The sequence below is a fragment of the Pongo abelii genome, chromosome 13 (assembly GCF_028885655.2).
Source record: "Pongo abelii isolate AG06213 chromosome 13, NHGRI_mPonAbe1-v2.0_pri, whole genome shotgun sequence".
In the NCBI taxonomy this organism is placed as follows: Eukaryota; Metazoa; Chordata; class Mammalia; order Primates; family Hominidae; genus Pongo; species Pongo abelii.
In genome coordinates this window covers 104,661,718-104,686,194 of record NC_071998.2, presented here as the reverse complement: position 1 = coordinate 104,686,194, position 24,477 = coordinate 104,661,718, and the positions used below count along the sequence as shown (strand labels likewise).

The 24,477-nt window shown below is 51.3% G+C and overlaps 1 protein-coding gene across 6 annotated transcripts in view; it reads right to left on the bottom strand.

Moving 5' to 3' along the window:
- RGS3 (regulator of G protein signaling 3) overlaps positions 1 to 24,477 on the bottom strand; it is a 136,778-nt gene that overhangs the window by 70,307 nt on the left and 41,994 nt on the right. For all 6 annotated transcript variants that reach the window (XM_002820128.5, XM_003777433.5, XM_054520483.2 and 3 more), the window contains 7 exons: positions 22,178 to 22,259; positions 21,228 to 21,333; positions 20,050 to 20,401; positions 19,105 to 19,144; positions 13,006 to 13,202; positions 10,034 to 10,117; positions 4,634 to 4,745 (listed from right to left, as the gene is read on the bottom strand). In XM_002820128.5, the coding sequence (XP_002820174.2) occupies positions 4,634 to 4,745; positions 10,034 to 10,117; positions 13,006 to 13,202; positions 19,105 to 19,144; positions 20,050 to 20,401; positions 21,228 to 21,333; positions 22,178 to 22,259 (973 nt within the window). The remainder of the gene's footprint in view (positions 1 to 4,633; positions 4,746 to 10,033; positions 10,118 to 13,005; positions 13,203 to 19,104; positions 19,145 to 20,049; positions 20,402 to 21,227; positions 21,334 to 22,177; positions 22,260 to 24,477) is intronic.

Here is a 24,477-nt window from a genome sequence, read left to right as displayed (position 1 = left end):
TATCCCTAGGGCCAGGGGCTGCCAGCCACAGCCAGATTTAAAAATCTCCCATAAGTAAATGAGGGTTCACTTCGGACTTAGGCAGAATAAATCTTTCTACTTCTTCCCACCTAGTGATAGACTGGGGAGGGAGGGAGTCCCGCCTAAGGAGTCCATCATGTTTAAGAAAACTGTAATTTCAAAGCTTCTGCTGGTTCCTTGTGTTGCTGAGGGTGGAGACAAGAGGAGGTGGTTTCTTTTGTTTAAGAGAACACACTGGGACATTTCTTTGGCTTTCCAGAAGCAGATCCTAGTGCCAAGTGAGAGTCAAAAAGATCTATGTAAGAAAACAACAGAAACTTGGGGGTTAGAAGCTGGCAGCGAGAAAAGAGAAGGTTCTAGAAGGGAGAGGAAAGTCCAGGAGATGAGAGCTGCAGGGAAACAGGAGGCTGAGGTTGGGGGAACACTCCCTGAGACATATTTCCTATGGCAGGGAATGGTGGATGGATTGGCTTGACAACTTTTCTGTGCTGTGACACCCTTGCCTCTTTCCCCAACCTCCCTGCATTACTGCAAACTTTCCCTGAAATCTGTTCCACGTCACAGCCTTGTGCTGGCAGTACTTTGAGAGGAGGACGGAATGGGGGCAGCACTCAGCATGGTTCAGAGCCTCATAAAAGAACAACAAACTGAGGAAGTCAAGGGTGCCGGAGAGGAGCTGCAGCTGTAGAAAACAAGCTGCAAGGGGCTGACCCAGGAGAGAAATTCTGCCCCTTCTAGAACATTAGAACTGGGGGCTAGGAGGGAGGAGAAGGGCAGCACACATCTGGGTTTTCCTTTAAACATTCCAACTGCCTTGGCCATTTTGAAATTCAACAAGGAGCCATTGGGTTCCAGAGTGGACCTCGCTTCCCGCAAGGAATACATGGACCATGCAGGAGGGATCCCCAATCACGGGCTGGGTTGGCCCCAGAGATAGCTTCCTGGCCCAGGTCTGACCCCTCCGTCACTTTCCCAGAGCCCTCTCTCACCTGATCTGAGATCCAAAACTCAACCATTAAGCAAACCCCCTTCGCTGTCTGAGGCAAGCAGAAGGGGTATTGTCCCCATTCTCCAGATATAGAGACTGAGGCCCAGGGAGGGAGAACAACATGAATAGGGCATACATTGAGTAAGTGGCAAAGCCGAGCTTTGAACTGAGGACTGCCTGCCTCCAGAGCCTACGTCCTGACCACCAAGTCACACTTCTACCCCTCCACAGTTACTCATCTGCATTCCACCAGGCTATGAGCCCCAGAGGTGGCAACGTGTCCCTTCCACTGCTATCACCCCAGCACTGCTATCACTGATGTGGGCTCTGAGGACGTGCTCAGAAAATGAGGACTAACCAAGAGTTAACTCCAAACATTCCAGCAGCTGAGACCAAGGCAACTGACTTTCTGCAACTGCCTACCTGGCTCCAAGGTGAATGGAGAACCTAATAATCAGCAGAAGATTTCCAGGCCACTTCTGAGACACCAGAGCAGGCCAGAAAGACACACTATGGGCATGATGCTGGCCGCCTGGGAGGCAGCAACACAAAGAATAGCAAAGCTAGCGGGCAGCAGAGGCAGGAAGAGACTACAATGGGCCCCGGCTGACCGGAGATGTCCCAATTGTTAGCGCCAGCTCTCCGCCTGTTCCCATTACACTGCCATTCGGCCCTGCTGAAGCCTAGGGGAGGCTGGGCAGGACGGGGCCAGACAAGATTTAAGTGACTACCACCCAGGAGCCCTGGGGGAGAGGTGCACCCCCAGCTCCCGAACTGAGGCAACACTTCTGCTCTCCTTTTAGTCATTCATTCACACAACAAACATTGATTAGGCACCCACAGTGTTCCATGCCCCAGGCTAGGCCCTGGGAGTATGCTTGGCCAATGGAACTAAGGACTCTTCAGACAAGTTACACAGGGATACCTTGGTCCCTAGCATGGGGCTGATTCTCCCCCGCCAGGGAGCAGCCCCTGCCAGCCCCAACCAGCCAGAAAGGTTGGGTGCATTCCTTGTTTGCCATCTTCTTTGCGCCAAATTGAATTCTGCATACATGGTGGTTTGAAAGAGACAAATAAGAAACCTAGGAGTCATGAGCAATATTAATCAGAGACCATTCTGCCAAGACAGGCTCCAGCTGAGGTCCCAAATGCATCCCTTAAAAGCCTCAGGCCCTTGCTGCTGCAGCAGGTCTCTTGGGGCACAGGGGAAGCAGGCAGGAAATTGGACGCCAGGACTCAGAACATTGGGTCCTGCAGCTCCAATTTAGACTGCTGGAGAAGGGGTCACTAAACTTCCATGAGCCTCTGGGCCCACAAGCCTGTCTCAGGGGAGTGGGGGCAGCTGGGGGAAGGCAAGGGCTCCATCGGTGCCTGGAAAGAAATCTAAGCGTTGGATTGTGCACCTAGAAATGGAGAAATGGAGCCATTTCCATCCCTCTCAGCAGCTCTCAGGCTCCCTGGAGTTTGGCCCCAAACCATCTGTCCAAAAAAATCCAGGGCAGGCAGACACATGCACGCACACACACACAGGCCCCTCTCCCACACCAACCCAAGGGGCTCTTCCGGCCATGGTGGTCTCTCCTGAGAAGTGCTGCCTTGGCCATCCTCAGCCCTTGTGCAGCTCGCCGTCCATCTGCAGGGAGAGGAAGCCACAGTGCCAGGCTTACACAAGGCTGCGGCTCAGAAGTAGCTCAGCACCTGGAGAGTCTCTGTGACACCCCAAGGCCTCACACCACCCACCTTGACCATCACAACCCAGTGGAGAATGGAGCACACCCCACCCCTAGCTTCATGGCTGGGGCCTGGGGCCTCCAGAAGGGGAGATCCCAACCAATTCCCCATCCAGGCCCCCAGAGGGGTAGAGGCAGGATAGTATACGCATGGTCCAGCAGCTGCTCACAGCAAGCTCTGGGGTTCTGTGTGGGGGCATCAGAGCTGGGAGGGACACAAAGCGTTGGCCCCACCCTTAGTTCCCAGTCAGAGAAACTGAAGCCTGGCAAAGGGAAAGGGCCAGCTGAAGCCACACAGCACAGCACAGCAGTACCACGCCCAGACCCCAGACTCCCAGCCACTGCCCTCAGCTCGTCTACTGCCTTCTCCCCGCAACCTCCACCTCTACCCAAATTGTAGCCAGTGTGAGCCTTGCTTCTCTTCCCTCCCTCTTTCTCGCAGGAAGCTGAGCAAACCAGGGTCCTGGGTTATGGCCTCAGCCTTCTAATGTGCACAACAGAGCGAGGGTTCCATTCTTGTACCAACCAGGGCATATTACTAAGCCCTGGCCCATCCAGTGCTCCTCCCTCAAATATGACGGGGTTCTAGACTGGCTGGGCTGGGGGCAGGGAGGGGGAAGCAGAGAGGAAGGGACTCAGTGTGAGTGCATGTGTGAATGTGCACACTACAGGCGGGAGAATGGGCATATGGGAAGCTGGGTGTGAGGGAGCCAGGGAGGGGCTGGGGGTATGGAGAGGACAGCAGGGAAGCCCAGGAACAGAGGCCACTGGAGCTCCAACCTACTGCCCTCCAGCAGGCATGGGGAACTCTGGAATGCCAGTGCTGGAACTGGAGTTGCTCAGGCAGCTCCTTCCCACCGCCCCGTGGTCAGGCTGAGCCCGCCTGGAGGAAGGAGCTGACCCAGTGAGGTGACTTGCTTTTCCTTTCCTTGGGCAGGAGAAAGGCCAGAGCCCGAGATGGAGAAGTTGTCAGTGGCTTCCTGTGGGGAAGTGAGAGTGGAGGTTCTCATACTGAATGGGTTTCCGAGGAGGAGGAACACTCAGGCACTGAGCAGGCAGGACAGTTTGCAAACAGCCAGGAAGCTTTCCGGGAGCAAACCCCGCCAAAGCAGAATTCTATCACTGGGTAATATTTTCCTCTCTGCCCCTGTCACCCATCCTCAAATGGGTCTGTTGTTTTCATGACCTGGGAGAGGAAACCGAGCTCCTCTCAGCAGAGACCTCAGGCGCCAAACCAAACCACTGACAGATACTCCCAGCTGGCTTCCCCTCCCACGAGTGGAGGGCATGGTGGAAAGTTTGGGTTAGAAATTCCCTCCATGCTCCCACATGTGCCTGAGCCCCGGCGGCTTGGGCTCCGCAGGGCCATGCAGCTGGGTAGAGCCAAGTTGCGGTCTCTGTCCACAGATCTGTGGGGTGAGTGGGTGGCAACAAGTATTTATTGGGCACCTGTTATGGGCCAGGCACTTTGCATTTATGACCTAGCTTAATCTTCACAGCAACCTTCTGAGTTACTATTTTTATCCCTATTTACACAGGAGGAAACAGTCTCAGAGAGGCTGAGTACAGTGCCCACAGTCATCCCAGTATGGAGGGACAGGGCCAAGATTTGAACACAGGTCTGTCTGAATCCAAAGCTCTTCCTACCCGACTCCATAGCCTCTCTGGAAAGTCTCTAGAATAGAAACTTCCCTGAAAACCTCAGGTATATCCGAAGGCTTACCAGCCTAGAAAGAATGCCAGTGTCTGAGACCTACCGGCCCATGGACAGAGCCCAGCAGCACACACTCCAGTGCCCTATGGACGACTGGCAGCCAGAGCCCAGAGGGCTGCCCAGAGCAGCAGGACTGGGGCAAGTTGAGAGGGGCTCTGGGCACCTACGGCATCTGCTTACCTTCCTGCAGCTTCACACTCTGGAGGTAGAGAGGGTTCCTCAGGACGTCGCAGCGGCCAGGCTCATCCTCCTTGGTGAAGAGCAGCAGGTCCGAATAGGCAAACAGTGTCACCTGGGTTGACAGAGAGCAAGCAGAACTGGCTACTTTGCTGTCCTCTGGAGGCTGAGAGCCACAACCTCCCCGAGAAGGTTGGGAGCCACAGCCTCCCCAGGTAACGCATCCTCATCATCTCACACAGAACCAGGAGCAGTGCTCAGTACAGCCTCAGCCAAGGGCAGTCCTGACCTGCAGTCAAGATGGCCCCATCACCCTCCAGCTTCCTATACTTGCACTCCTCAAAGTAGGAAAAAAGCAAACAGAAGGGGAAAAGTGGCCCTCACCCTCCATGGCAGCTGGTCTCTGCAAGCCTCTCCACAGCCTGATTCCCCAGGCCTACCTCTCTGACCAAATGCTCCTGGAGCCTCCAGCCCAGCACCTGGGGCTTGGAGCAACCCTTAAGCTGTAAGATTTTCCATATTTGCTTTTATTCTTCTCTAAGTGTCTGGCTGAAAGAGCACTGGACTTGAGAGTCAGAAGTCAGGAGGCTCCTATCCCAGCTCTGCCACTAACTAGCCACAAAAAAATTGGCTTAAACCCCTTATCCCCTTCAGTTTTCTCAACAGTCCAAACAGGGAGAAGAGTCCCTGCCTGGTGTTCTTACAGGCTCCTTCCACGAGCTCTTTGCAGACTGAGTAAAGTGCCACACAATGTGAGCTAATATTACCAAATTCCTTGTGGATAAGTTTAATTGCATTAATGAGAAATCAGTTTAAGAAACAGCCAGTTACTCACACTCTAGTACAGACATGGACATCACTTTTATCTCTTTTATGCATTAGCTGCTCCAAAAATAAAGGCAGAGGCTATTCTTGGACATTATAGGTAAACCAACAGGCATGCTCAGCATATTTTTATGCTAAGAAAAATCCACTTGATCCTTTAATGCCACTAAAGATTACACTGTTCTTTGTTTTGCAAATCCTGCAGTGGCCTTTAGTCAAAAGCAATAAAATCCGATTTTAGATTCTCCAAAGAAAACAAAGTGTTATTAAGTATGTGAACTTCCATTTGAGGTATCAAACACTTGACACCTTGTCTCTTCTGAACAAGAACCAGCCAGAAGGGCTTGGCATGCACTGAAGGGTACCGTGAGTGTGTGTTGGACTGTTGGTGACATTTAAAAAGCCAACAGGTTGACATTCAGCTATCAACCTGTTAAAGATGACCCCACAGCCCCACTTCTGAGACTCTATCCTACAGAAATACTTACAAGGAGGTAAAAATATGAACATACGAGGATGTTCTCAGCAGCATTTTTGTAATTTAAGAAAAGAAAATAACAAACATTCATCAAGAGAAGATGAATAAAATGAATGCTACATTCATATGGCAGAATTTTATGCAACTATTAAAAAATAAAGTAGAGCTATGTGGGCAGAAATAGAAATCTGTCTATCATAAATCAAAATAGTACAATGTGCAAAAATACCTAGCATAGAATCCAATTTTGTAAAACAAAATGACACATTTCTCTATTGTTATACATTTTTAAAATAGTTAAGATGCCACACTCCTCACTCCAGGGAGTGGGATTTTAATTGATACATTTTGATTTAATGTGTATTATATTTGCAATCACTGTTACTTTTGCAATTTAAAAATATAGAATATATATCAAAAGATGGCTTGGCTTCTTGAGTGTAGCACAAAGACAGAGGCTTGAGGAAATCTGGGCTGCAGAGACAACAGGGAGACGTCCTTGAAGGAGCTCTCAGGGGCTTTGGCTTCTCCAGTGGGGCCCAAACACGAGGACTCCAGAACCCTGGGCTATAAGGCATCTTGATGGTGACCCTAACCCTTCCCACCACAGCCCTATCTCAATGCAGCCCAAGAGAAGCCTTCATGTGTTGAACGCTTACTTTCTGCTCAGTGGATCCTCACTTGTAAATAACACCACTGCCTCATTTACAGACAAGGACCCTAGAGCTCAGACAGGTTAAGTGACCTGTCCATGGCCACACAGCCAGGGACCATTACCCAGGTATGGCTACCTAAAGCTCTCACTATACAGAGAGGTAGCAATGTGCCTACAGCTGTTCAGTTCCCGAATGTGAAAGAATCCAGAGACCAAAGAGGAGGAGCAAATGAGGCAAAAATAATAATTAACAATAATAATAATAACAATGTTAAGAGAAGAGGTGAGGAAAATGACCCAAGAGCTCAGAAGGAGTCAAGGAATTGGGTGTCTGAGAAGACTTCAAAGTCCAAGCAATGGAAAGGCTCTAAACTAGCCAGAAACACAAAGCAAACCCTCAGGGTCCCACAAAATGTGTCCCTGACTCAAGGGAAATCTGGTAGTCACCTCCAGACCCAGAGGGAGGCTGGCAGGGGAAGGGCTGGAGCCGACAATCTGTCAGGAGCCTAGAAAGTTAAAAAAAAAAAAACAAAAAACAGCCTAGGCCCAGAGAGGGGTGGAAGTAGGGCAAGTAGGAGGAGCCACCAGCAACTGGGGAAGAACCATGAGCAAGGTGAGAAAAGGCCCAGGCCACCACTCTGGCTCAGATTCCCAGGGCTGAGAATACGGTCTAGACAGGAAGTGATTAAGGCATAAATGAAAAATTTCCCAAAGGTTGGGTCAGGGAAAGGCCAGAGCTGGCACACAGCTGGAGGCAGAGCAGAGGGGCAAGCATGCCGGGGAGGGCATGTGGACTCCCCCATCTCACCAGCACCAGCAGGGGCCACGGCAGCCCATGGGAGAGTGATGCCCACCTCCACGGCCCAATCACCCGTCGCCTTCCACAGCAGGCCACGGGGGTCACCTGGTGTGTTTCCCACACTTGCTCCAAGGACACATCTGATTTTCCAAAGGGTCAGAGTTGAGGGATCACTTGGTAAGGGGGTCCTTACCACTTGGAGGGTGGCTTCTCCCAAGTGGCCCTAACCAAGCTTCTTCTTGGGAATCTGACCTAAGAGCAGAGTTTACCAAAAAGACTTTGGTGCTTTAGTTAATGGTAAACTCCATGAGTCAGTGTGTAAAGGGAGGGTGTGTCTGTCTTGTGCTTCATGGTATTCCCAGAACCTTGCACAGGGCCATAGACCTCAGGGCACATTAATCAAGTCTATTACTTCTGGAAGGGGCTGTGATGAGGGTAGTTCATAGTATGGGACTGGATCAGCTCACAGATGTTAGCAGACTTGAGCATGCCCAGAGAAGTGATGGGACAAAGAACCAAGGAGGAACATTCCACAAATAAAGATATCTGTTGAGTGTAAGGGAGAACGCTCTACAATTTAGCCCTCCCCAGTAAAAAAACCACTGCTCTAATGGGCTGCCCTAGAAGATTCAAGCACCAATCAGAAAACCATTTAACTGGAAAGTTACAAGGAAGCAATTAGAATGGATGACTCCTGAAAGCCTAACCAACGCTGAGATTTCATGAATTTATCCAAATCCCTTTGAATTTTTTTCTTTTTTTTTTTTTTTGGTGTGAGTAACATGACAGGGTGCCCAGACCTACATGTTTGGTTGCTATCATACTTCAAGAAAAAGGAATATATTAATATTTATTTTACTTGTCTTCAAATTGCTTCCTTCCATCTTCAAGGCTAAGGGAGAGGAGTCTCTTGGTTCTAAGGCTCCAGAGATCTATAAGGCAGGGTTTTTTGGATGAATTGCAACTGTCACAAGGCTCTGGCTTCAGCTTGTGTTCCTTAGTTTGTCTTTATGCAGACATGCCAGAAGCAGTGTGGGGTCACGGAAAGCATCACTGAGCCAGAAATGACCCGGCTCCATTCCTTACCAGCCTGGAGACTTTTGGGTCCCAGTGAATCTCACTGGAGCCTCAGTTGCCTTAACTACAGAGTGGGGACAATTGTGCCTCTCATGGGGGTGCTGCAAGAGCTAATTGGGGTCAAGTATGTAAAATGCATACACAATGAGGATACACAATAAGTGCTCAATGTTTGCAGATTCAAGGGTAAGTGGACAAACAGAAGAGTGAATTTAGACTTATGTATACGTTTCAGGGTGGCTGCCATCTCTAACTGGCTTCTTATGAGTCTGGTGAATTTATGGCCACAACCTCAATTTCTGACCCTTGGATGCCGGACTTAGGTCCACCACACTCTCATTCACCAAACATAGCTCTAAGTGACTTCTCATCCCTAAAACTTAAATCCCTCCCAACAGGTGAAGTTTTACTCCCACTGAGACAATTCAGAAGATATGCAAAGATTGTTAAGTTCCCAAAGTTTGCAAAGTTCCCAAGAGGAGGTTCAGAAAAGAGGAGGTCCAGAAATACAGTAGGCAATAGCGAGCGATGGAAGGGAGCATGCAGCCCTCCAGGGCACTCCCTTGAAAAAGATAATGTACAGTTGGAATAGATGAGTTCCAGTCCAGTCTGCTTACTTAAAAAACAAACCAACCTCCTGCTTCAGCCACAGTCACACATAGTGTCCCAGAAGGCTGAGGTTTAAAGGGTCCTTACAGACCAACCTCTGACCCTGCCCTTATTGCCTCAAATACACACATACCTACTGCTCAGATGGAAAGACTGAGGAAGAAGGAAGAAATCACATGTGAGCCAGCAGCAGAGCTGGGTCTCGATACAGACTTCCTGTCTCCAAGTTTCCTGATCTTTCCACTACCCCAAGCTCAGCCAAGCAGCTCTACATTGGGGCCTGATCTGCAAAGAGCCTGCTACCCTCACCCCATAGCCCCAGGTAGCCAGGGCAGAGCCCAGGGCTCCAACTTCTGTACCCAAGTAGTTTTAAGCTCAGAGACTGAACTGACCAGCTCTGGGGTTGTGTGAATGAATGAAGTTCTCCCAATTAGAGAAAAGCATCCCAGGCCAGCTCCCAGGAAGGGTGACACAGGTCCCACGTCAGCACCCCGCTGGCAGAGCTAGAACCCAGGCGAAATCATAGACTCGTTTCTCAAAAGAGGATGTGGGATTTGGGTTAAAACAGGCCCAGAAAACTGGGGTAAACTGATGCTGGTCTAAAAATTCACTTTGGCTAATAGCTTTATTCTTCCTGCCACCAAAGTCACTCCCCACAGCTGGGATAAATTGCCATCTCTTCTGCTCCTGAGAGGAAGGTGGGATAAACAATGGGGTGTCTTTAGGGGCTGGGGAAACTTTCTAACCATCAAAGAAAGATTCAACAGCTTTGAAAGGAGATGTACAAGAAAAAGCTGGGTAGCCTTTGCTAGGGAGAGTGGAGGGGTCCTTCTCAGGTCTCCCCTACCCTGAGAGTGTACAATTCTAAGATACTCAGGAAGAGACCAAAGTGAGAGACCTGGAGAATGCCAATGAAGCCCACCCAGAAAGCCCCCTAAAAAACGCAGGTGAAAGTCTTACCTCGGCAGCCTTGTTCCTCCCTTCGTACAGCAGCAGCTCCTCTGACAGCAGGAGGGTCCGGGCAGGGTTACAGAGATCTAGAGGCTGGAAATAAAGCAGGCTGAGTGGGCAGTTCAAAAAGAGGCTGGGTGAGCACCCGGGGGGAGGAAGCGGCAGCTTGTCAAAGCCAGCCACAGAGAACCCTCTGACCCAGAGAAGATTGTCAGCCCGCCACCGACCCAAGAACCCACACACCCCCTCATACATAAGATGGAAACAGAAAGACAGATGCTGCTGTCCTGTGGAACTGTTGCTGCCACCTTCCCCATCAACCCTCACCGTGAGAGCTACACTCAGTGACAGGAAGTCTAACCACAGGCTTAGGCCCTCTGCAGTCCTCAGCCTCAGCTCCCACCCCCCACTGCACTGGGCTCCTGGGCCCTCCCAGCCCCCGCCATCCCCCATCTATCCTGTTCATGCCTCACAGGACCAGGAGGCATCCTGAGAGCCACATGCCAAGAGATTTGGTCACTTGAGTCTCTTCAAAGCCAGGCCAGTCCCTGCTCTGCATTCATAGCACACTTGAACTGACTGTCTCCTTCTCAGCCAATCCCCCAAGGGTCAATTCTCACCCAAACCTCTCACCCTACTCCCTCACCTTGCCCAGCCCAGCCCAGAGGAAGCTCCCTAAGCTCTGGATTACCCAGCAGGACTTGTCCTTATGACTGTATATTTCTAATATGGCTTCTAAGTACATGACATCAAGCAAGGTGCTTGAAGAAAGATCATGAAACAAACAGCAAGCTGGACCTGAAATCCCAGCTACTTGGGAGGCTGAGGTGGAAGGATAATTTGAGGCCAGGAGCTTGAGGTTACAGTGAGCTATGATCATACCACTGCACTCCAGCCTGGGGGACAGAGCAAGAGACTGTCTCTTAAATAAAAGTAGTTTCTTATACAAATATTAAAATGAACATGAAAATTAGACACAGGCCAGGTGCAGTGGTTCATGCCTGTAATCCCAGCACTTTGGGAGGCTGAGGCAGGTGGATCACCCAAGGTCAGGAGTTCGAGACCAGCCTGGCCAACATGGTAAAACCCCGTCTCTACTAAAAATACAAAAAATTAGCCAGGCATGGTGGTGGGCACCTGTAATCCCAGCTACTTGGGAGGCTAAGGCAGGAGAATTGCTTGAACCTGGGAGGTGGAAGTTGCAGTGAGCCGAGATCGCACCCTTGCACTCCAGCCTGGGCAACAAGAGTGAAACTCCATCTCAAAAAAAAAAAAGAAAGAAAGAAAATTAGACATTATAGATGCCAAGAACTTTGTGTCACATGCTAAGAAAGAGAAGAGACCCACAGAAAGGCTAAGGCCAGGCCCTGCTGACAGAGCTGTCTAAGGGGAGGCGTGTGAGCTCCCAGAGATGTGTTGCATCCTAACAAAGTGTGCCTACTGGACAGTGACAGGCCCAGACTGGGATGCAAGGGAGACCAGAGAGGCATACGCAGAAATGAAGCCCTTGGGGCCAAGTCACGTCTATGCTGCTGATAAGACGATAAACCATTAGAATCTTCCTGCAAAGCAATTTGTCAATATGTGTAAAGAGCCTTTAAAATGTTTATGACCCATGACCCAGTCATTTCCCTTTCAGCAATCTCTCCCGAGGAAAATAATCAGAGAGGCAATCCATGAGCAAGGATTTTTATCACAGGGTTATTTACAATAGCAAAAGAGTAGACAGAAGTATCTGAATACAGAACTGGTTAAATAAATACAGTATACCCATAGAACAGAAGAGTGAGCAACCACCGTAAAACACAGAACATTTAGTGGTGTGGGAAAGGTTCATGCTACAATTTTCATTTTAAAAACGCAACATGATATAAAATATAGAATAAGATCTGTTTTTTAATGTGCATATGCACACAGAAAAGATGCTGAAATGTTCACACCATCATATCTGGGTGATGGAATAAATAAAGGTTTTTGGGTTTTTGTTTTGTTTCTTTTTTTTTTTGAGACAGAGTGAGACTCTGGAGTGCAGGCTGGAGTGCAGTGGTGTGATCTCGGCTCACTGCAACCTCCACCCCCCAGGTTCAAGCAATTTTCCTGCCTCAGCCTCCCAAATAGCTGGGATTACAGGCGCCTGCCACTGCGCCCAGCTAATTTTTTTGTATTTTTAGTAGAGATGGGGTTTTTATCTTGACCAGGCTGGTCTTGAACTCCTGACCTCAAGTGATCCACCACCTAGGCCTCCGAAAGTGCTGGGATTACAGGCGTGAGCCACCACACCTGGTCCAATAAAGGTTATTTTTAAAGAGAAGGAGAGATAAATGGGGAGGAAAAGGGGGAAGAAGAAGAGGCTGGAGTGCAGTGTTATGATCATAGCTCACTGTAACCTCGAACTCCTGGCCTCAAACGATCCTTCCACCTCAGCCTCCCAAGTAGCTGGGATTTCAGGCCCAGCTTGCTGTTTGTTTCATTCTCTTTCTTCAAGCACTTTGTTTGACTTTGGAGAATAAGAGAGATCTAGTGAATCGCAGGCCACCAGTGAATATGGGCCAAACATGTTTGCAGAGACCAGGGAGACCAGACAAGGCACAGACCCCAAGGGTCTCCCTCAGTTGTTTTCAAATAAAAAACCACTGGGTGAGCCAGGGAGCAGGAGCGTCGGCAAACAGGCCCTATGACATGGCAACAAGCAGCTGGGGTGCACCTGCCCTGTCCCCAGAGAAAGGGGAGGCGAGGTGGGGGAAGGAGAGGACCCTTTCCTTACTGGGCTCCCCCGGCCTCACTTTTTCCCGTGTATCTCCCTGGAAATCTCTGCTCCCTCAGTATAAGCCCCTAGAATCCTGTGCATCTAAAGCTACTTATCTTTCCCAAAATGGGGCCCTCAGTCCTGGGATAACGCATCATCCCTGCGTCCTGGGGCAAGGACCCTCCTCTTTCTCCGTTCCTCCTGAGGGAACCCTTAACACCAGCCATGGGCTCACCTGAACAAAGACAGGGAACACCAGGACTTTGGGGGCCAGGGTGACGTAGGTGCCGTAGCTTGAGTGCGTGGCATGCGGCCTCACAACCGGGCAGTTTTGGTAGTTCCCGTGGCCCTTCATGGTCTGCACTGTCTTCATCAGCCGGGACTTCTTCCCCAGGCCTGTGTAGGACTTCCCTTTACTGGGACTCCCTGATTCTGTGAAACAGAGATGGGGGACTATGAGACATTTCCATCACTCCTGCAAAGGTGTCCCCTCTGTAGAAACAGGGGACACGGACTCATTCCGTCAACAACCACTTTCTGAGCAGCTACTTTGTGCCAGGCCCTGCGCACAATGCTGAAACACAGGGAGGCCTCACATGGGCTCGGGCTTCAAGGAATTCCCTCGCACTCTAGTGAAAGACATTGACACGTGAGCAAGCAAGTCCAGGGCTAGCACAACGCTGGGCGCCACCAGCTATGATGGAGGCAGCACGCTCCACCTGCTGACCCAGGCCCCGGATCAGACTTTCCATTTTGGCCTCAGTCTTTTAAAAATCAAGAAATCACTCATATTTGAAAAATCAGAAGATCTGTCCTCACTGAGCCCACAGTCCCACGTGGAACAATCAGTTGGAGCAGAGTGGTGACCAGCCTGTGTGGCAGGGTACGCGCTCTCCTCACCAGACCCCCACACCATTCCCACTACTCTCTGCACAAGCTCAGCCCAGCCCAATCTGTTTCCTCCTTCCCTGCCCCACAGACAAAAATCCACTCTCTGCAGCAGTGGCAGCGGAGACCAAAGGCTTTCCCAGGATGTACTGGAGTCCTCCCTCTAGCCAAGGGAGCTAGAGCAGCCTGGCCCACTCCAGTCAGTCTAGAATAAGGAGTGGCACTTGCTGCCCCAGGTCACAGTAAAGCACACAAGCTTCGAAGCCAGGTGGCTGTGCTCAAATCCTGCTCCCCTGCTTACCAGCTTGGTGAGCTTGGGCAACTTATTTCACCCTCAGAGTCTTGATTTCCTCAACTGTAATAATAGTGCCAAGCTCACTGGGTTACAGTGAGGATTAAATGAAATACTCTAAGTTCACTTAGAGTCTGTAGAACAGTGCCTGGGACCTAGTAAGTGTATGATAAAAGTTAGCTGCTAACTCAGTGTTGTTTCGTTGTTGTGATTTCTCCACTTGGAAAAGCAAGTTTGGGAGTCAGGTGCCCCATAGGACTCTAGGAATCCCAGGCTTCACTATACCCAGGAGGTACTCCAGCTTGGCTACCAACTCACAAATCATTCTAATCATAAGGAGAGAGAGAAACAGAGAAACAAGACCACCCCCAGGAAGGACAGCAGAGGCTGCAATGGCGGTGGGGGGGTGTCCCTCTTTAAGGGGACACTGATGGACACACACCCCTCACCCTGAACAAGGGGTGGTGCGCAGGTTTTTTGTTGTTGTTTGTTTGTTTGTTTGAGAAGGAGTTTCGCTCTTATTGCTCAGGCTGGAGTGCAATGGCCGATCTCGGCTCACCACAACCTCCACCTCCCAGGTTCAAGTGATTCTCCTGCCTCAGCCTCCCAAGTAGCTGGGATTACAGGCATGCGCCACCAAGCCCGGCTAATTTTGTACTTTTAGTAGAGACAGAGTTTCTCCATGTTGGTCAGGCTGGTCTCAAACTCACGACCTCAGGTGATCTGCCTGCCTCAGCCTCCCAAAGTGCTGGGATTACAGGCATGAGCCACCATGCCCAGCCTGTGCATAGGTTTTTATTACGTCCTGTCTAGTGGGCAGAGGGACAAAACACAAAGTCGCTAAAAAGTCAGGGGTTCCTGGACCAAGCAGGTGGGAGGGAAACTCCAGAGCAGTCAGGCTCCACACACTCCTGGGCCCCTTCTAAGGCATTCCTGCTGCTGTATGGGCAACTACCAGGTCCTCACTGACCTGGGTGCCCAGCCTGGGTCCCGGGCGCAGGCCGTCTTCTGCTGCCAGCAGCCCTGGCAGCGAGGGGGAACCGGTGGCCTGACCCCAGCTATACCTCAGGGAAGCTCCCCACCAACGCGCACCCACAGCCTCGGAGGAAAAACTCACCTCAGAAGGTTTCACACTTGCTTCCTCCTCCCACCCTCAGCCCCTTCTCACCGAGCAAGGTGAGAAAAACAAGTTGACTCCCCCCGTCCCCCTGACAAGTGACCACTGATCATAGACAAATCTGGGGGCAGTGCTCAAACCGGGATAACTCAAACCACTTCCTGCCTCTTCTGTGAGTCACGGAGAGAGGAGCAGAATGAGCATGAGCCCAGGATGGGCACAGAAGGAGCAGACACAATGAAGATGTCACATAGCTCCTTGTCTGATCTGGCCCTACACATCAGTCCCAGAGGGGTGTGTGCTGCCAGGCCCTGGACCCTTTGTTTAAAGCACCATCCTGAGTCTGAAGATCCTCACTGAATTTGAGTTGGATAAGACACCCGAGCTTGATCACTGACTTCCCAAGTCAGAGACAGTCTGTGTAACCCTGAACAGCTTCCTTCCTTCTCTGAATCAAAGTTTTCTCCACTTTGAAGTGGAGATAATACTGATTGCTGCCTCGCTTGCCCCAGGGCCAGTGGGAGGTTCACACAAGAGACCTGATGGAAAAGAGCTTGGTGGATTGTACCACAGTGTGAGTAGTCAGGGGATTATCACAAATCCTAAGCCTCCAAGTAATCCACCTACCAGGGCTAGTAGAAGGATAGGCAGGGCTGCTGGGTCTCAAACCATGCTGTGAATGAAACCCCATGGCCAGCCTGGATCTAGACAGTCTAATTTAACATGGTTAAGCCTACAGCAGAGAAGGCAAAACCATGCAGGACTGACAAGCAGGTGACTGGAGCAAAATAGACCAAAATTAAAGATGGGTACCATTTGTAAATGCCAAAATCTGGGTCCTGGGCCCCCAGTCTCGAACTTCTTAAAAAATTGATTTCTTCCCTTCTCTAGCCCAGGAGCCCAGGGCTGTCACAGAATCCTCACCAAGGGCCTCACCTAAAGTACCCAACACATAATTCTGCCTTCAGAGAGGAAAAGTCGGCTCAGCCCCATTTTGTAGACAAGGAAACTGAGGTCTGGAATGGTAGGGTGACTGGTCATTTGGCCAGTAAATTATACAAGGCAGGATTAACCCAACCTATGCAGCAGTCATGCCCTTGTGCCCAAACTCCACCCACCCCTGGATAATATGTGGCCAGTGGGAGTGGCTCTGCAAAACTGATTTTTTTTTTTTTTTTTTTTTTTTTTTTTTTTTTTTTTTTTTTTTTTTTTAGAACAGTACAGCCTGCAACCCAGTTACTGAGCTCTGTGAGGGCAAACTCATTTACTTCCCACCTGCTACCGATGTCTGGTCCAAACCCCCATATCACCCTTTTTTCCTCCAACACCTGCTTCACCGACCAAATACAGTAATTACAGGGCTTTACTCCCAGATTCTGAGGCGAGCCCTGGCAGCCACCCTGCTCTGGCAGTGGCGAATCTGAGGCCAGGTCACCTTTACAGGGCAGGGACAATGCCAAGGGCACCAGCAGCCCTGGGAAACATGCCAACCACAGCCGGGCAGGCACTCCGGGCTCCGGAAGGGCACCAGACCCTATTCAACTCAGGATGGCTTAACTCTCCCTCCTATTCAACTCAGGATGACCCAACACTCCTGAAGGGCTATCTCTTGGCAGCCCAGCCAGAGGAGGGGGACTGAGAAGCTGGCACCCTGGTGACAGCCTTAACCTCTGGACAACCCCAAGTGTGTTTAAGGGAAATTGTGTGCCCTGAATTTCACCCTTTCCTCTGAATCCTAAAATTGTGAGCTACAAAGACTTGATCACTGGTAAAGAGCGAAGATTTACTATTATGAAGAATACATAAAGTAAGGTCAAGATCTTAATACAGTGCATTCAAAGAGCTACCATGGTTATTAATATCATCAACATTTCCTCACTTGTCCCTTTCCCCACAGCTTAGATGGCTGTGCTCTTGCTGACTTACTATGTATTATACTCTCAGAGGGGAATGAAACATGGATGCAGGCTGGGAGCACAGCAGGGAGACACAGAGGTACCCCTCAAACTGAGAAGGAATCAACCCCAGACACCAGCCTGTGTGCATGGGCCCACTCCAGGCAGCACACTTCTCCAGCCCCCCTCCTCCACGACCAGACTCCAAAGCCTCAGAGGCAACCCAAGTCGTTCTCCTTCAGTCAGTCACACAACCAAAATTCTACTGAGTATCTGCCATCTGCCAGGCCCGGGGTCCTGCACTGGACCTACAGAAATGAGCCAGGCCCAGGCCTTGACCCTAATGAAGTCCCTACTTAGCAGCGGCATCTCCACTCTAACCTAATGTGCCAACCAAAAGCTTTTTAAAAACTCATCATTGACGGAATACTACTCAGCCGTAAAAGGGAATGAATTAACGGCATTTGCAGTGACCTGGATGAGATTGGAGACTATTTTTCTAAGTAAAGTAACTCAGGAATGGAAAACCAAACATTGTATGTTCTCAACAATACATGGGAGCTAAGCTATGAGGATGCAAAGGCATAAGAATGATACAATGGACTTTGTAGACTTGGGGGGAAGTGTGGGAGAGGGGTGAGGGATAAAAGACTACAAATAGGGTACAGTATATTCTGCTTGGGTTATGGGTGCACCAAAATCTCACAAATCACCACTAAAAATCTTACTTATGTAACCAAATACCACTTGTACCCCAATAATCTATGGAAAAATAAAAAATAAAAATAAAACTCATCATTGAATTGCTGTCGGACTTCTCCCCAGAAGGCACACAGATTTATTTCCAACTGACCAGGCTCAACTGCCCAAGTGCCCCAGACCGGAGAGAAAGAAGGTGTCTTCCATCAGCGTCCCTGAGCCTGATGGGAGCGCTTTACACCCGCAAAAGGCACACGCACTTTTCCAACTACCCCCTAGAAGCATCGCCTTCACAACACTGAGAGAGGAACAGCAAGGAAGCAAGTCTGTGAGTGGCTAAGCAAAAGCCACTGTCAAGGAAGGCGGTCCAGACACCAGATGGACTTCTGAGTCAAAGCTCTCTGGCAGGCATGCGAAGGATCTCAAGGAATGCCCAGCCAGCTTCAGCCTCAAGACCGATATCTCAGCCTTCCTGGGAGACAAAAGTGGTTTTGAGCTCAGCTTCCATCCCTGGCCAGGATTTTAAAAGCCAAAGAAGAAGAATCCATCCCGCAGCAGAGACATCTGTGCACTTCAAAGACAGCTACCCTCTGTATAGCATCTCTCAGTATACAGGCAACTACTCACAACCATTCTCTCATGGGATCCTCCCAACAACCCTCTGAGGTAGGAATTATTGACCCCATTTTATAAATGAAGAAACTGAGGCTCAGCGAGGGGACTTTTTTTTTTTTTTTTTAAGACAGAGTCTTGCTCTGTCACCCAGGCTAGAGTGCAGTGGCGTGATCTCGGCTTATTGCAACCTCCGCCTCCCAGGTTCAAGTGATTCTTCTGCCTCAGCCTCCTGAGTAGCTGGGACTATAGGCGCGCACCACCACTCCCAGCTAATTTTTGTATGTTTAGTAGAGATGGGGTTTCACTGTGTTAGCCAGGATGGTCTCAGTCTCCTGACCTCGTGATCCACCTACCTCAGCCTCCCAAAGTGCTGGGATTACAGGCATAAGCCACCATGCCCAACCAAGGGGACATGATTTGCTCAAAGTCATATAGCTAGAACTCCAACTCAAGACCTCCCACCTCCACGCTCCATGACTCCCTTCAACACAAGCCCAACCACATTGCCTCTGGCACCTAATATATATCGGTTGCTCAGTAAAATTGGATGAATCTCAATTGAATGCCTGAGGCCTGGACACACTGTCTCTCAAAGTGCCCTGGTAAGATCCCCTATCCTCCTTCTCAGTTCTGGCTTCAAGGAAGAAAGACACTGGTTCCGTGAGGAAGAAAAGGTACCACGTGGAAAGAGAGTCTGTGTCGATAGGCTAAGTGACCTTGACTCCATTGGAAAGGCCTCAGAACTCAGGGGCGGAGGCTGGGCCAGGCCTCAGCTGACCCCTGCTGCCTCTCTGAGCTAGGAGGGCACAGCAGCAGCAGGAGACTCACCTTCGGGGATGGTATCCTCCTGGTACACAGGCCGGAGCAGCTGCAAGGGAAAGACAGGAAAATCACCTCAGCCCCAGGAGCAGGACAGGACAGCCCAGGAGGCTGCTGGACACGGGGGCCCCAGGGGAGAGGAAGTGGAGCACCTCGGGGCACAAGAGAAAAACAGCAGTTCTGGTAACCAGCTGAGGGAGGAGGCTGGGAGAGAACACAAAATCCCAGAATATTCCAGTTGAAAGAGGCTTTATGGGTCATGAAGTCTAACCCCTTGGCAAGTCCCCAACTTCCTTTGCAGCAGCTGGTTCCAAAGTGCATTCCAGGGAACACTGGAATGGTAAGACGGTACCAGCCACGCCCTAAAGTGTGCCCCCACTAGGCAAGTTTGGGAAATGTGGTATTATTTGGGGGATACCACCTGCTGTAATACAGGATGCCAGCAGAGCCTCTACTAGGCTCCTTTGCATTGGGAATCTCCTAGATGAGGAAGAGAGTACGGGATATGTCGCAAGCTTATTTGACCTCAGAACACCTTTTTCCCAGAGCATCTCATGGGACTAATGTTTTGGGAAGCGCACTCCATCATCCCACCATGCAATCATGCAGTGTCTGCTTTCACACCTCCTATGATGGGGGCTCACCACCTACCAAGGCAGCCCATTCCACTGGGGAAAAGCACAGGCTGGTAGAAAGCTCCTCCTTCTGTGAGTTGAAGTCTTCCAGCCTGTGCATGCCCTGGTCTTGGATCTGTGCCCTGAGGCCACATAAACCCATCTGTCCTCCCCACCAAGAACAGCCTTGCAGAAGGCAGAGCTAGCACATACCCCATCTCCTTGCCCAACATCGCAGCCCCTCACAGGCTCCTCAACACACAACTTTGGGTCTTCGAGTCTTCCTGGCCTCCCACAGGGACCCAGTGCCCTTCACCTTCTCCACACCAGCTGTCCGTACCTGGCTCCCAGGATTCAGCGGGGCCAGGATGATGTAGTTGGGGTCGGTGGGGGCAGTGGCACGGGACAGTGCAGGCAGGGTGTGCTGGCCCCCACGCTTGGCCACCTCGGTGTAGCGCTCCCAGCCGCCGAGCAGCAGCCCATCAGAGCTGTCACATACCAGGTGGCAGCTGTGGCGCTGCTCGGGCCGTGCCTGGACCCCATGGGTGCAGTTCTTCTCCCGTTTGTTGGGGGGTGACTGGAGGTCATGTGTCGACTTGCAGGAGGCCCGCCGCAGGACCCCACCATCCGGTCCTGGCTTGACCTGGGGGACCATGCGCCACACGAGTAGGATGATCTCACTGGGGCAGCTCCTGGAAGTTGGGGGATCACACAGACAAGTTGAGCCTGGGAAAAGCCAGTATCAGCCAGAGTGAGGGCCCACAGGGCAGAGAGGATGATGGGGGGAAGAGGAGGCAGACACGGCTGGGGGGAAGAGGAGGCAGACACGGCTGGGGGGAAGCCTCCAGTGTCAGGGCAGGAAGGGATGAAAGAAGCCATTTAAAGAAGAGACAGCAAATGGGTTACCTAGGTCAATTCCTGTTGACGGGCAGTGGCTGAGAAGGACCCTGAGGCCAAGGCCAGGTTCAACAGGAAAGAGTTCCATACTCAATCCCTGATGCTTGTCATAAGCAAGATATAATCAAGTAAAGCTAGCAGGTCACCTAAGTGCAAGCCCTCTTCTGGTTATTCCAGAAGCTGACCTAAAATGGGGCCATCGGGGTTTTACCCTAGAGGATCAAAATTTGGGAGACTCCAATATTTTCAAGAATATTTTTTTAATTGTGCAATTGAAACATTTGCAACATCTTCATGTCCTTAAATAACAAATGGACTTAGCTCTTAGGTAACAGAAATAATTAGCTAAAGCAGAAAGCAACCTCCTGGTGCCCCGTCCTGAACCACAGAGTCTGAGAGCATCTTCCCTGCTGTTTGCTCTGGAATCCAAAAGTGCTCTGAGCCTGAACCTTCCATTCTCAGGCCAAGAAACAGATTCCTTGAGGAGCAAAAGGAATTGCCTGCTCACTGCTGGGCAAAAGAGGGAGCAGCAAGAGCTGGGCCAGGCAAGGCAGCGTGCCCAGGGGTGGGGAGGGTGTGCCATCAGCCTGAGGCCCCAGGCCGCCCGCTGTCCCCTGTCACCGGATCTCGTGGGCCAGCTCCACACATTTCCAGTGCTCCACAGGCCTCTCGTTCAGCTGCAGCACCGTGTCCAGCTGCTGCAGCCCTGCCCGTTCCGCCGGACCCCCTGCAGGGACAAAGAAAAGCCATTCAGGGGCCCCTGAAGCCTAAGACCACTTCAAAGGATCTGGAGTCCTTTGCTGCCATGGTGACCTCAGACAAGGACCTCCCTTTTTCTCTAAGTTTCTTCATCCGTGAAATGAGGGACTGAACTTGGTGCCTCTCAAGAGCCTTGAAAGAAGGCATCCCTTTGCCTTCCCTTCTCCCTGCTTGCCTCCCCTACTGCTGGCTCACCTCTCTGCAGTCCACCCTTCCACCCGGGCCCTTACCCCTCCCCAGGGCCTCCTACCCCATTGAGAACCTTCCCTGGGGCCAGGCTCCCACACTCCATTCATTCCTTCTCTGCCAATCATTGTGCACAAACCTCATGCCCACCCCTGTGCAGGCACTGGAAACACCCTGACCACTGAGCCCTAGCTTCTGTCTTTGAGATGCTCACTCTGTGATTAAGAGAAATCTTCATTTGTGAAAAGTAGGGAAGGATGGCTCTTTTTAAGTGCTGATCAGGCTCTGGATAGGATACGAAACAGCTTCAAATAGAGTTCACAAATGACTCTCATTTTCCCTTGCAGCCATTGCTGAAAATATAGGTTTAGTTCCTGTTCAAACTGATTGGGAAACAAAATATAAAAACTTATTTTCCTTTTGATAAAAACAACAAAAAAAAAGTGGGCATATTTTCATAAATGGCAGTTTCATCTATGGTCACTTAAAAATATTATTCTTTTCATTTTGAAAAGCCAGGACATTTTGCTCCAGTTTGGGGTTCCCCTTTTAGTTCCAGCCTATGTTTGCAAAGCCCACATGTGTGGTGGTCAAGTGGGGCTGGCATCCCCCTGTCAATCACTTACCGGAATCCACGGCCTGGACTCGGACTGGAGAGTCGCAGCAGATGGTGAAGCCAAAGCCGTCCTTTCCCCTCGGGATGGTGATCTAGGACACAACCCTGCCCAGTCACTGCCAGAAGCTGGAGGCTCTTGCCTCTACCCCAAGGTCAGGAAGCCCACAGCCCACCCCTGCCAAGAGCCAACCTCCTCTCCAAGGGAACTGGAGCCACAAAGGAGCTGGCCAGCCCCTCAGTGTCCCTATCTCAGCCCAGACAACTTGAGCACTGGGTTGTGGGCCAAGCAGGAAGGCCCAGAGCTCAGCAGGTAAACCCAGGCCGATGTGGGGAGGGCCTGGGATGGACAAGGTCTTGGAAAAGCAAACTTTGCCATCCTGAGCCCCAGCAGCCCCAGCCCTTGATCCAAGGGCCCACCAGCACTGCATGACTCAGCCTCACCTTTGATCCACTGTTTTCCTGGCTCCCTTCTTCCTTTCTCACAGAGGTTCACAGAGCGTTAGCCTGGGGCGGGCCCTGTGCTAAGGGCCCAAAGACAAGGCCAGCCTGGTCACTGCCCTCCCAGAGCACAGGGGAGGAAACACTGGGACACACTCACTCCATCTCAGGCCAAGGGTCAGAGGAAGAGAGCTGGGGTTCTGGGGGCCAATCTGTGGCCAGCGCCCCAAGGCATTCCGTGAGGACTCCCAGGTAAGGGGCCGGTAAGGTCACAGATAGGCTTCCTGGCTGAACCTGAACTAGCTACTGACTCATGTGCCTGCTGAGGCCCATGTGCTTGACAGGTCCACAACTCCTACTTTCAGAAGTCCATGAGAGGGCCTTGCCATCTGGATGCTCTTTTCAAACCGGCACACAATTATTGAGTTCCTACAGCATGCCAGGCTCTGCGGACATACAGAGGCACGCAGCCTTGGTCTCTGACTCCCAGAGGAGCACGAGGGTACACAAACCTCTCCAGAGTGAAGCAGGGCACAGCGGGCACTAAAGCAAAGCAGGAGGACTGGGCCATTCTCAGTCCTTTATGCTCCGACTGTGGACGCCATGCTTGGCACACGGTAGGAACTCAGCAGAGGCTAATGTAGGGAGGACAGCCTGGCAGTGTCCCACACACAGGAGGATGTAGGGTGGTCTGCCGGCCCATTCCAGCTGCTAAAGGCAGCACAAATCAGAAAAGGGATTCAAGGGGTCCCAAGAGACCCCCTAGAGAAACTGGGACTTGGGGTGGGCCCTGGTGAGGCACAGGGAAGGGTGTCCCAGGCGAGTTGAGAAAGAGGACAGCTCAGCAAGCTTGGAAAAGGTCAAGGGCGCTGGCCTTGTCAGACTTCTGTCTCCTTCCTTTGAGGGTTGTCCCTGCAAGGCTGGGCACCTACACTCATTCACCTGCCAACCATCCCAGGGCCAGGCATGAGGAAGGTGAGCGGGAGGGGGCCCAGAGTGACCAAGGGCCTTGGAAGCTGCAGGGACCTCTGAGGCTCTGCTTCCCACCAGCCCCGGGCCTGGATTCAAAGCGAGTTTGTAAAACAGGAAATCTGACAGACAAGGGGAAGGGGGAGGAGGCAGGAAAATACCCCGTTCCCATAAGAATTCTGGGAAAACACGCAGCTAAGACAGGAAGAGAAAAAAATGGAAAGAAAGAAAGAAAAACAAACGCGGGTGCGAGTGTGGAAACCTGGGGGAAAGGAGCAGCCACTAGTTGCCAGGCCCGCCTGAGGCCAGGGAAGACGCCAGGAGCCTGGCTCCCTCCATGGAACCAGCGGGGATTTTTTAGGGGTCTCACAAGCCAACCCTCAACCCAAGCACAAGCTGGGGTCCCAAAGCCTATGCAGCCCTTCCCCACCCCTACCCCACCCAGTGCCAAAGCCCCCTGCATAGAAAACTCATCCCAGCACACTGGGCTCTGGATGGCCAGTTTTGGGGCAGTAGCTGGAGAGTGGGGTCTGGGGAGGAGTGTGCTCCAAGAAAACAGCCTCCTCCTCCCACATCCAGACCCCACATCCAAGCAGGACTGTGGGCTGGGGCCCCTCACCCTCCTGGGCACCAGCTTAAGAAGTGCCAGCCCAGACCACAGTCCAAGCCAGTTGGGAGTGTGAAGGAGGGGAAGAGGAGAGGGTACCGGGAGGCAAGCTCACCTCCTAGCTCGGAGGAAGCAGAATTACACTCTGTCCACCATGATCACGACCACATTGAGAGGGTAGTGTCCAAAGAATCTGACCATCCCTGCAGCCCCTAGGGGAATGAGTACGCCCATTTTACAGACAAGGAGATAAGACTCGAAGTGCCACCCCCTCCACCCTCCCACTCTCAACCCTG